Consider the following 12740-nt stretch of genomic DNA (forward strand, 5'->3'; position numbering starts at 1 on the left):
AATACCGTAACTTAAGATCAATCCTGACTTACCGGTTTTTCACATTTACTGCCGCATTTTTCCATCAGAATATTGCACACGAGCAATTGTATCCTTCATATATTTTCAGAATATCATTTATGTACCTATAGCTCAATGTGAAATCTATTTTAAAGTACTTGAAAAGGAAAAACCTCAGAGCGCAACATATTGTATTTATAGTAAATGTTGCCTTATGTCCATGAATCCATTCATCTTCAAAACCGTTTGTTAGGCCGAGTTCTTTGTGTTTTATTTTAAAGAACCATAACAACATTTATTAAATACTTTATTTAGATTTTTTAAAAAAAAGGAAACAGTGATCGCATATAAAATACATCAGTGTGCAGCTTCAGCAGTTCACTGTCAGTCATCAGAACAGCAGTCAGTCATCTGAACAGCAGGTCCATTTTCACCTGTTTGACACAATGAAGGCCTGACACAGACGTCCCCGATGAGGTGCCTCAGATGTCTTTTGTCTTTGACTTGAGGAAGGGTTTATGAAGTACGTCATAGAGTCGTCTCGCCTGCAAGCCAAAAAGTCAACGTAACGATTAAGGTAATGTATGTTGAGTTTAAAAATATCTTGCATTGTGTACTTATCCTTACTTTTTGAGGTCCAAGCCCTGGGCATAGAACCAAATCTTCTTTAGTGGCACTGATGATCCCCTCTACAGACTGTCATCAGTAGAACAAGTTAACAAAGAACAGTAAAAAGGCCAAATCATCCTGTGGGGTTGTGTGTATATACCAGTTATTATAAAAGTATAGATCTGAGGATTCATTCTTCTCTTTGTTACAACACAGAACTACTAATGGAGTGATAGTATTTTGTGCAGTACTCACTGAGAATGTGGATAGTAAGGTAATGGCATCAGTTTTATTTATGGACTTCACAGTGGTCAGGCAATCAGTTACCTTCAAACAAACAAAGGAACTTCATCAGTGTTACATTGTTCAAGGCCTTAAAGTCTATTATAATATCTGATTATTCATATTTTATTAATATAAGACACAGAAACAAAGCTTTATGTCTTTAAATCAAAAAGGTGAATCTGCACACACCTTTGACAGATAGTCTTTTTCCACTTGCTCCTTCAGGAGGTCGGCTGGCTTCTTTTCATATGACTTATATGTTTCCAGGTAACGCCCTGCTTCATCTGGGCTTAAAGAAAGTGAAAACAAACAAATGGAGGAAGTAAACCACACACATCTAACATTAACTTTAGATTACATGTTTTTTTAAGGTAATAGAAAGATTTTCATCAGGTAAACATTTTCAGTGGTTTTCTAGCACACTATTTATGTCTGCTTCCTGTAACCTTCCTGGTGTTTATGTTACAGGTCTTTACCTCCAAGCCAAGATAAGAGTGCAGTCAGCCATGATGCAGATGCGAGCCAGCTCCTTTAATGCATGATGAGGATCTTTCTGTGAGGGGGAAAAAGCAAGGAGAGCTCTAGGAGAGGACTACATCAATTCTTAATGCTGTTTGAATGAAACTTGCGGTTCGTCGATTTGTTGCAAACAGAGATGTCCTAAAAATGGTTTGTTCCAAAAATAGTCCCCAGCTGGGACAGTCATACTTCAGTTACCCTGTTAGTGAAACCAATTTAGCTGAGGCAAGATACATTTCATGAATGAATAGATCTGCATGTATAGTTTACAGTACAGCTCTGTGTTAACATTTTAGTGGCTACAGACCTGAAAGGTGATGGTAATGTTGTTCTTGTGTTTCTCTGTTCTGTAAAATACTCTGCTAAAAATGATCACAGTTTGATCGTATGTATTTTACAGACATTATGTCCTCTTTGGGTGTTGATAAATAATTGCATTAACGATATTTCTTTTAATGCATTAAAACCCTCACGCAAGCCAAAACAGCTGTGTGAGAATGCCAACAAATGAATTTAAATCATCAATGTTACACATTATTTCTACTTACCACATCTACCTGAACCAGAAGCACCCGCAGAGTGAATGTCTGTCCGAGCTGCTTCAAGCGGTCATGGATATAGTTTGGGTTGAGATTGTGGTACCTCAGACTTTATGTAAACACAAACAAAACACACAATAAAGTTCAAGTATAAATAAAAGTTCACTCATCAAAATACATGATTCTGATCAATTCTTATTCATCTTACGGCAAAATATTGGAAGGACAAAAGGCAATATATATATATATATCACAAAGCACAAAGCACAAAAACCAACCTGAGAAAGAGAGCACAGGTTGTCTGTCCCAAGACATAGTCGGGCACCACATCTCCAAACTCCCATGGGACACTCCTCACAAATTTCAGAATGGGATTTCCCCTCTTAATGAGAAAAAAAACAAATGTATGATACTTGACCTGTTCTCAATCTAATCAAGAAACATAAGGGGGTGGATTAAAACTGTTATAATAGTAAACATATATTAAACATAAGTAGACATAGAAAAATGACTATATAAAATGAATATAGGTTAATTGTTGTGCATTGCTGTTGTCAAAAACTGTCTGATAATGTACGTACCTGTCGAGGACTAACAATAATGCTGCTTCCAGAACCTACAGGTTTAGGACCCTGGTTCGGATCTGACTTCTGACCATCTTCTCTGTGGTCTGTTGTAGCCTCCTGTGTCTTTTCTCTCGTTGTATCGTCGTTCCCTTCAGTAACGTCTTGATCAGGTTTACAACTTTCCGTGTCAGAGGACACCGACCCTGACTCCGTCAGACTGGTAAGGGCAGTGTCTTTAGAGGTGAGCCTGGAGGGGCCGTCTCTGCGTGAAACATCGGACACATTGCTTTTGTTCTGAACGATATAGTGCGCATAGGACAGGGGCTGGTCCACAGCTGCGGCTGTGGATGCAGAGTCTGAGGTGGTTTGTTGTGCTCTGGAAGAAGGCTGAAACTGCGGTTTTGGCTGGAACATAATCACATTTACATCCAGTTAAATTATGAACAACGTCATATAAAACACTATCGATTTTATAAGGTTATCCCGACCAAAACGTTGCAATGGTGCCAAAGTTCTAAAAGTCATATTTGAAAAGGAAAATTACGTACAGGAAAGCTAGCAAGCGAAGTAGACACTAACATGGTTATAGCAAAAATACGAACCAGTGTTCTTTCTTTTGTGAAAGCAGAATCATCCAGATTGATATTAAACCTCTTCTTCATGTCTTTTAATTGATTAGAAAACCGTTTTGATCAAACACATCCCCCGGAAATGGCTTTGTTGAACTTATAGCAACGTCTGTACGGACAACAAGCATCCACGGTACGGCAGCCATGACACTTCCGGAATAGAACTATCAGAATAATAGCCAGACCAATCAAATTATGAAACACTTCACACATAACAAGCTCCAAAACATTATATATAGGACGTATTAGTTTATTTTTGCTATAAGGAGTTTGCTGTCGATAGACGATAAGAATAAGCAAAATTTGAAATGCTACTACTAGATATTTATACAAAATTCAGTAAACACATTTGGAATAGTTGTAAACTATTAGTATTGATTACAAATATTACAAATATATTGCGGAGGCAATGTTGGATATGTATTATGATGCAAGTATAATCCGTAAAATGCAGCCTGTGCTCACAGTAAATTGTAAGGAAGTAATGTAGTAGAATTGTACCACCCATTAACATGTTTTTGTATTGTACACTACACGAAATAATACAGATGCAACTAATACACATGATAATAAGGTTATACATAATTACTTTGGTTTGACATACTGTACAGTAAGTTGCCTAGGAGACAGAGACGCCGCCATTCAAACCGCGCAGTATGGCATGCTGGGATACCTTTTCCCATCATGGCGGATCAGTTAGTTGGCTAATGGTAACGGTTAGCATATTCAACAATTGTTTGGTTACGCACAAAATAGTACTGTAGCCATCTGGTATATCTACACGGGAATTACCGCTGCCGTACTTAAACTGGGTAAGATTGCACTACACAATTGACTTTTGAGATGAGCGGTAGAGTTAATATTTTGAAAACAAGTAGGAGCTAAATGTTTAGCAAGCTAGCTATCTAGTTAAAAAGCTATGAGCATGCTATAACGTAGCTAGCGGCAATGTCCTATTTTGTAACCGTGCCTGCAGGAAATTGATATTGTGGCCTTGGCTTGTAAGCTGCACATTTAGCTTATATGCAGTCAAACGGGTAAGCGTTGCTGTTGTTCAGTAGAGAAGCTGAATTAAAATAGAATTATATAAACTTAGGCTAACGTTAGCTGGCTAATGTCAGTCGCTGTGAACTGTGAATGAATGTTACGGCGAGCATCGACAGTGCAGGCCCGACAGTGGTTAGGGTTATCTTACGTCTTATCAAACTGTCGTAGTTGAAACTTTGTTGCCTCTCGTATCCACTCGGTTTTTAATCCCATATTAAACATTTTGTACTGTGGTATACCGTGTGGCACATTGTATATGGGTGTAGCGGACTGGCTGGGTTAACGTACTAGAGACATTAGTTATATCCAAAATGACGTGTTAGCAAGCTGGTTAGCAATAATTGTAACAGCACGTCATGTGGACGTTGCCGAGAGATCACCTCAAGCACATGTTACTCCTTTATTTTATGTGAGTAATATAATAATTATATATTGGTAACTTCCGTTAAAAAAAGGTACTGAGTATTTATATTTGCATTTGGCATTGTTGTTCCATCGCCTGTGTTTGTGACCTGCAGTGCTTCTCATGTGTTGTGGATTTATGGTGCATTATTTGCTGCATTAAAGCCTTGCTGTCGTGAAACGTCCTCATTAAGAGTTAAACGCAGTTTTCCGTCTTGGTTATTCAGTTGGAACAAGATCCTTGTGTCAGATTCCACTTACATGTTTTCAGTCGGCGGTGAGGTATGGAGAAAGGAAATGTTGTCCTAACTGGCCAAGCTCTGTAATTACATATTCACACATTTGTTAGTGTTAACTGCCTAGTTACATGCTGTCTTGTTACAGCGGGAGTCTTAGAATGTTATAACATTACCTTATAATACTGCGGGCCATATATTTAAGTGTTGTTAGGTACTTTGCATTTTGCATCTTTAGGTGAGGGCTTCATTCTTTGTTCTGAGACATGGTGTGGGTCTTTTACAGCGTCAATATATATATATATGTATAGCTCTGTCTCAGCCAAACATTAAAATTGTTGACTTGTCTAAGTATACAGATTACTCTACACCTGCTCAAGAACCTATCCTCACATATAGTTGGATAGAATATTAGTAGTTGATGTTATTTGATGTTATTAGGATGTATTAGGGTCTCATTCACACATTTGCTATTGTATGGTTATGTACTCTGTATTTGTTCTTATGTTGGTGCTGCAAGCCTTATAGCCTTACATTATCTTTTGTTTTTTTTCCTAGTGTTAAGTCAGGGGGAAAGCACACTAGTTGAATTAAGAGGATCTTTGGCACAATCTGATCACGACACAATGGAATGTGCAGTGGACATTCCCTCAGGTAAGTAGATCAGTCCGGTTTTACACCTTTTTATTTTAGATTCTCTTACTGTTGTTTCCACCAAAATCAGGTTTTATCTTTCAGTTAATGTCTTTGTATTATACAGATTATTACATTGTAGTAAACAGATGGAATTTTCCATTATGTCTGTAAAATGTCCTGAATTGCACTGCAAGTGACGGTTGTGTTATAAATTGACCAAAGACTTGTGTAAGTACAACTTCTGGCTTCTCTGTGCAGGGGAAGAAGCACTGGAGAAAGATGACATGAATGCTAAGGAAGGGAATGAGCCACCGCAGAAGAAAAACAAGAAGCACAGAAAACACAAGAGCAAAAAGAAGAAGAGGAGGAGGAAGGGTGAGAAAGAGAGCACTTCGGATTCTGGTGCTGAGTCTGATGTAGAACCGCCACCTCCACCAGGACCCGTCAGGACCACCAGAGCCAGGTCAGGAAAACAATAATGAAATAAAATAATCAAAATGTAAACTAAATGCACTGTTTTGAGAGCTTATGGATTGACTCCTGATTTTGAACATACATTTACAAGATCCATGTCATAATACTGTAGTTCCTAATTATCTATACCTACTTATTTCCACCTGAGATGTTATGTTTAGTTCATTCACAACCTGAACAACACTGGACATTGCTACACATTCACATTGTTGATATCTTCAGGACATCAGTCACTTTTTTTCCTTTTTAGTTTTCCTTTATGGTGTCAATCTAATTGCAAATGATGGTGGTTTTTATGTCAACTCTTAAGAAATACAGTGGTCCTAAAAACACCCTGCAAGTGGTCCTTAAAGCTATTAACAACTTTTGTTGAAACTATCTACTAACCATGCCTAAGACAGAGGATTTGACAATTTAAGTACCTACACATTATCTGTTGGCTCCATTTACCACACTCTGTAACATGTTTCTGTCTGCTCACATTAGATTGTTTTTTTACACTTGAAATGAAAATGTGTTTTGTTAATCTTATTTGCTTTTGATTTTAGTGCCAGACTGGCAGCAGCTGCAGGAGCTAGAGACTATACTGGGGGGAAGGAAGAGAGCAAAAGGGATGCACATACAGGTATGAGATAGTCTCACACTCAACCAGAATGCATCTTTTGTTATCAATGAATCAACTCAAATGTTTTTTGTTTTGATGTGGGTTTTTTTATTGTGGCTTATTTAGAGCGTGGGGACATGGAGGGAGACACAAAATCTAAGAAACACAAAAGACATACGGCCAAGAAGAAGAAGAAGAAAAAGAAGAAAGATGAAAAGCAAGGAAAAAAATCCCCGTCCCGATCCCCCTCTGAGAGCAGCTCAGCTTCAGGTTCTGAGTCTGAAGGGGAAGGAGGTGGTAAATACACTCCTGCTGCCTCCTCTGACCTCCAAGAACTAGTATCCAGACTGAGTTCAAAAAGCAAACGAGGAGAGGAGAAGTTAGCTTTCATCCACTCACAGAAACCTGAATTGCTTGGAGTAAAGACAGAGGAGATAGCAGATATGGATATGTCCTTAACTAGAGGGCTTGATAAAAACACAATTGAAGCAGAAAAGGAGGTTAGATCACCCTCTGCAGGTCAGGATGAGGTAACACAGACAGTAACTGTTAAGACAGAAGACAGTCATGGACATGTTGCATTCAGCCATGCCCAGGAATTACCTGATATTATCCCAAAACAGGAAGGTACAACCCCAAGAGAAGATCAATGCTTAAAAGATCAGACCGGTCCAGTTCTGAGGGCAAAAGTTGAGAATGATTTATCCAGGACTGCTTCCCCTTCCAGGGGCATAGACATTAGAAGGTCTGAGCCAGGTCCGAGCCGATCACCATCCCCTACTCTCAGCAGGCAGCAGGCGGCTGGTCAAAGAACAGCATCACCATCATTCATGAAAGAAAAGTCGAGAACCCACTCCAGGTCAACCTCAAAAGAAAAACAAACATCAACTCCTGTAAAGAGCTGTCAGCTGTCTTGCTCACAGTCCCCAAAATCTCAGAGAAAGTCACTCTCTCCGTCCTACAAGCCTCCGAAGATAGATAGTCGCCGGTCCCGATCTACCTCTCGCTCTCTCACTCCCAAGAAGAAGGTGTCAAAATCCCCAAGAAAGTCTACGTCTCCTAAGTGGTCCTTTTCTGTGTCCCCAAAGCAACGGCAAGGTTCCCCCTCTCCCAAAAGAAAGGTGTCACGATCCCCTAAACGTGGTGGTCGCAGGTCCCGTTCTTTGTCCCGGTCTCCAAGGAGAAGTCGACGGTCAAAGTCACGTTCCCGCGGTGGCACAAGGTGTTCCCGAACCCGCTCACCTAGACGAAGTGGTGGTGTTGGGAAGCGTTCACAGTCACGCTCTTTGACTAGATCCCGGCGCTCCCGTTCTAGATCTAGACGCCCTGTCCGTCGCTCAAGATCACGGTCACTGGCAAGGCGAGCAGGAGGCAGGCGTTCTAGGAGTCGCTCCTTGTCTCGACGCAGACGGTCACCACCCCCTAGGTCTCGCCGTTCACGCTCCCGCTCAGTCCGCAGGAGCAAACGGTCACGGTCCATTGTAGTGCTTAAGCGCAACCGTCGCTCGAGATCCAGGAGTCCCCGCAAACGGACCAAATCCAGAACACCTCCCTCTCGACGCCGGTCCAAGTCACGGTCACCAGTCAGAAGACGGTCTCGCTCACCTGCTAGGAGAAACCGATCTCCACCAAGGTCTGGAAAACGTTCCAAGTCCCACTCATTGTCTCGAAGGAACCGTTCAAGGTCACGCTCTCCACAGCCTGGCAAGAGAAGGTCCAAATCTCCTAAGAAGGGTGGAAGAAGGTCAAAGTCTAAATCTGTCTCTGCAGATGTGAAGAGATCTAAGTCGAGGTCCAGGTCTGAATCAAGTGATGGCCATTCTGACAGCGTATCCCCAGCCAGATCCGTATCTTCCACCCCAGTTAAAGAAAAGAAGTCTTCCTCTCCAGAGGCAGAGCAGACAGTTGTTAGGAAAGCAGCTGGAGAAAATGGAGGGCTTTTAGCAGGTGAGAGCTCACTTCCACAATTTTTTTTACCAAATCAGAATAATGTAAATCAATTTTATTCCTGTGTATTTTCTGCTATTATGTATATTAATTCACATGTTGCCTGTATTCATTATTATATATCAATGAATTGAAGTCATTGGATAGACTTAACCTTTTTTAATTTGACCTTCTCTTAATGTCTCGTCATTTATTATGCATCTTGCAGGTGCTTGGAAACCCGTAGTCTCTGCAACTGCCTCCAGCTCCCAGGCTGTGAGCTCTGCAGATAAGTTGCAGGATCAGGATCCTCCAATTTATGATAGGGAGCAGGGGGAGAATATTAGTTCATCCAATGAAAAGTCCAGGTCTAGGTCTGTTTCCCAGGAGCCTGCTAAAGGCCCAGATGGATCAGATGGTTCAGAAGGACCAGACAAAGAGGAGGAATCTCCCCTTAAAACATTGACTAAAAGCCAGAGAAGCTCCTCTGATTCAGCATCTCCAGAAATACAGAAGAAGCAGCTGTCCAAATCACGCTCACCTACAGATCGCAGGAAACTTTCTCGTTCAACTTCATCACCTCGGCGTTCAACATCAAAGTCTAAATCCAGAAGAAAGCAGTCCAGGTTTGTGATGTGGCCGCATCACATTTTACATGAAAAATCAAGATTAATGATGGTCATAGAGCTTTGCTTTGTTTAAAATGTTTGATGTTGCATTAGTAAAGTTAACTTCATAAATAGCCATCACTAATTTCTTTAAGCATCCTTCTGCTTATTCTATAACTGTTGTCTGAATCCATTAAGTTACTCAATTACAGTTATTCATCATTCTTGTCTTTTGTCCTTCCACAGATCCAAATCTCCAGTGAGGAAAAGAGAATCAGTCTCTCCATCAGAAAGGAAGAAGCGGCGGTCCAAATCTCGGAGTCCTGGCAGACGACGGAGGTCAAGGTCACGTTCTGCCACAAGACGCAAGCGCTCACGGTCCAAATCGCGAACCAGAGTTCGCCGGTCTAAGTCCCGTTCTCCAGCTCGCAAGAGACGATCCCGTTCACGTTCCCCGAATGCCAGAGGAAGGAGAAAGTCTACAGACAGGAGTAAGAGATCCAAGAGCCGCTCCACAGGCAGGAGGAAAAGATCCAGATCAGGAGACAGAAGCAGGCGATCAAGGTCCCGGTCTTCTGATCGGAGACGCAGGTCAAGGTCGAGGGGTAGAGGGAGACGCCCGGTGTTTCGCAGTCGTTCATTTGATAGACGGGACAGGTGGATGAGGGAACCTAGCCACTCTCCAGTTCTCATCCTTCGTAAACAACGGCGCTCAGGGTCCCGGACACGACGCAGCACCAGCAAGACTCCTCCACGACTCACTGAACTGGGTAAACCATTTAAACTATATGTAATGATATGTAAGATAATTAATATATATTTTGCTTTATTAGTAGAAATGCAAATATACATGATTTCTTGTAAGAGTTTACCTAAAGTTTGCCTTTTTGTCCTCTCTATTTATTCCTATTTACATTGTTCCTCTGTCTCTTTTTTGCCCTTTCTTTTTCTCAGATAAGGATCAGTTGCTTGAGATAGCTAAGGCTAACGCTGCTGCCATGTGTGCTAAAGCTGGGGTTCCCATTCCTGAGAGTCTTCGGCCAAAAGCCATTCTTCAGCTCCCTCTGCCCACACCATCTCCAACCCCCATCTCCTTACCTTTACCTCTACCTCTTCCAATGGGCATGGGGATGCCGAATATGCCCAGTATGGGTCCAATGGGCTTACCCACTATCCCGGGAATGCCCAGCATGTCAAATATCACCATGAGTGCTGCGATGGCAAGTATGACGGCAGCTACTATGACAGCTGCTTTGACCAACATGGGTGCCCTGGCGGCCATGCCCCCCCTTGCCCCACTCCCTACCATTACTAACAAGCCTCCCCCGTGCCTGGCCCCTCCAACGCCATCTCTCAACCTGGACCACATTGAGGAGGCGAAGCGGAAGGTCACTCAGCAGGCTAACATACATACAATCAAGGAGCTTACTGAGGTAGTTATCTTATTCTTCTGTTTTATCATAGCTAAAGAAACTGTGTCAGCCATTTATATCAAAGTAAATCTTTTTAAAATTGATACAGTAATTTTTATTCTGAATTTTTTAAACAGATTTTTATCAGACTTGAGAGAGTAAATACTGGATGTTATGTGTGCATACAATTTTGTATATTTGTAAAACTGACATTTTTTTCTCCCTGTTTTGTAGAAGTGTAAAATGATTGCAAATAGCAAGGAGGAGATGGCCATTGCCAAACCCCATGTCTCAGATGATGAAAACTAAAACCGCCAAGCCCTCACAGTAAAGTATCTAATCTTTGTTGTTATCATTATCCATATTTGAGTCTTACTTGTACACTCATAATGTTTTGTACTGTTTGTGTGATATATTGTAGTTTTTTAAAGTGTAATTTTAAAAGCCAATTGAGAATTAAAGCATGCTAATCATAGACATGTCTAATACACCAAGATACCTGCTAAATTATTCAGCCAAACTCCAGTTTCCTTTCTCTTGTATCTTGTGTCATGTCATAATCATGCTTTATGTTCTGTGTATACACATTCTGACCTTTTCTCTATTTTTGTCACACAGCTACTCCCATCAATGCCTGAAGGAAAAGGTAAACTGTCCTTTACAGGTGGATTTATTTTCCTTTGTTGGCCAGATGATCTGTCTGGGTGGAAGAGCACCCTCATTGTCACAGTTACAATGTAGGAGCACTGGCATCAGCCACTGCCCCACTCTGCTCCCCAGTTGTTCTGTGTGTGAGAGCGAGAGACTGGCAGACTTTCACCTGTGATACCACTGAGAAAACTGAACACACACAGTGGTGTGATTGTACAGTGAGTGTGAGTATGTTTGTGTGTGTGTGTGTGTGTGTATATAGTGACATTCACCTCCAACCCCTCAGTGTTGCTGCTTATTCAAGCAGTCACTGTTGTGAAGACTGAAGAGGAAACAAACCAAACTAATTAGTGGTGCAAATGTTTTTGTAAAAGTTCTAAGTTCTAAATTTGTTTTACCTTTATGCTTTCTTAAAGCGTTACGTTAAGTAGAGACTGCTTCCTTGTTCTGCTGTATTCCCAGGTTATCTCTATTCCCTGATTTTATAAAGAAATGATGCAGATGAAGTTTAGAGACAGGTGATCCTCATGTGAATCTCAAAGCAGGATGCTAGACCAGATTGTTTTGAAGGAAGGGTACAATTAAATATACTGTATCGGCTAGGTTTGAATTCTAGCAAAAAAGAGAGTACATCAAGTCACAGACCACAACTAATTCAGTTAGTACCGCCCTGGGTGTGAGGTGTGTCCCTCTTTTTTTTCCTTTTTTTATTTCTCCAAACTAACCTTTGACTATGATTTGTGTTGCTATTTTTTTATTTGTTTTTTTCTTTTTCCGATTTGAATAGACAATTGATCTCTAAGAGTTTTAACATCAGTATAATAAGCATGTTATATTTAATTTAAGGTACACACGGAGCCTACTATGAATATTTTCTTGGAATTGTAATGAGTACATTTGAAATAATTTGTCAGGCAAGTTTTACATTTGAAAGGAAAGCTGACTGATGGCTGTCTTGTCCTGGAGGCTCGGACCTTGCTGACCACATAGAGCTGTCTTAACATATTTTGGTCAAGTGGGGAAACAACCAGATTTATAGATCACAACAAGGATTGGCTGAATTTTTTCCCCAGATAAAAACTAAGTAAATTGCACACACACACATTTCCTCAAGAATAATGTAAATATTGGTAAATGCTTGCTTAGAAGATCTCCCTTCCACTGTGTGAAACAAAACTGTTTTTGAATACACATTAGACAGAGTTTTACATCTGTTAGGTTGTTTATATTTTTAAATCTTAAATTTCACTCATACTTCATGTTATTGTGCTGAAGGTTGGCAGATGACTTGTAGTGCACCATGTTCAACAGTTCAACTTAAATTTGAGTTTAAGCTGTTTCGTTGTTCAATGGTTTTTGTATATTACACAATCAGGTCCTTTGTTTCTCAATAATCGCTTTCAGAAGAATATGTAGTAATGTTCAAACATGGAACACACAAGAAGCCCCAGTCACTTGATTTACCAGTACTTTTAAGAGCATGTACAAGTTCCCCTGGTCCTAAACATGGTGAGCTAAATGCATTGGATAACTGAAGAACAAAGACAACCTTGGTGCTTCTGTGCAAACTGTCAGGGAAGAGCTTTTTCTAGTAAAA

The 12740-nt window shown here is 40.7% G+C and overlaps 2 protein-coding genes across 3 annotated transcripts; one reads left to right on the forward strand and one right to left on the reverse strand.

Annotated features, from left to right (window-relative positions):
• Positions 1-294: 294 nt before the first annotated feature.
• ercc1 (excision repair cross-complementation group 1) lies at positions 295-3290 on the reverse strand. Its single transcript, XM_028393705.1, has 9 exons — positions 3121-3290; positions 2534-2923; positions 2231-2334; positions 1962-2061; positions 1371-1447; positions 1084-1183; positions 865-936; positions 628-696; positions 295-545 (listed from the first exon to the last, which is right to left on the reverse strand). The coding sequence occupies exons 1-9, from the start codon at positions 3178-3180 to the stop codon at positions 483-485; spliced, it is 1035 nt and encodes a 344-aa protein (XP_028249506.1). The 5' UTR covers positions 3181-3290; the 3' UTR covers positions 295-482.
• A 520-nt stretch (positions 3291-3810) lies between these two features.
• On the forward strand, positions 3811-12211 carry sona (SON DNA and RNA binding protein a). 2 transcript variants are annotated; one of them, XM_028393664.1, is made up of 10 exons: positions 3811-3959; positions 5391-5486; positions 5727-5931; positions 6491-6567; positions 6673-8493; positions 8702-9098; positions 9327-9850; positions 10035-10513; positions 10727-10824; positions 11111-12211. In XM_028393664.1, the coding sequence occupies exons 2-9, from the start codon at positions 5459-5461 to the stop codon at positions 10799-10801; spliced, it is 3606 nt and encodes a 1201-aa protein (XP_028249465.1). In that variant the 5' UTR covers positions 3811-3959; positions 5391-5458; the 3' UTR covers positions 10802-10824; positions 11111-12211. The 2 variants fall into 2 exon arrangements, with proteins under 2 accessions (XP_028249465.1, XP_028249464.1); XM_028393663.1 differs by having other exon boundaries at positions 10727-10819.
• Positions 12212-12740: the final 529 nt, after the last annotated feature.

The sequence above is a fragment of the Parambassis ranga genome, chromosome 21 (genome assembly GCF_900634625.1).
Source record: "Parambassis ranga chromosome 21, fParRan2.1, whole genome shotgun sequence".
Classification (NCBI taxonomy): domain Eukaryota; kingdom Metazoa; phylum Chordata; class Actinopteri; family Ambassidae; genus Parambassis; species Parambassis ranga.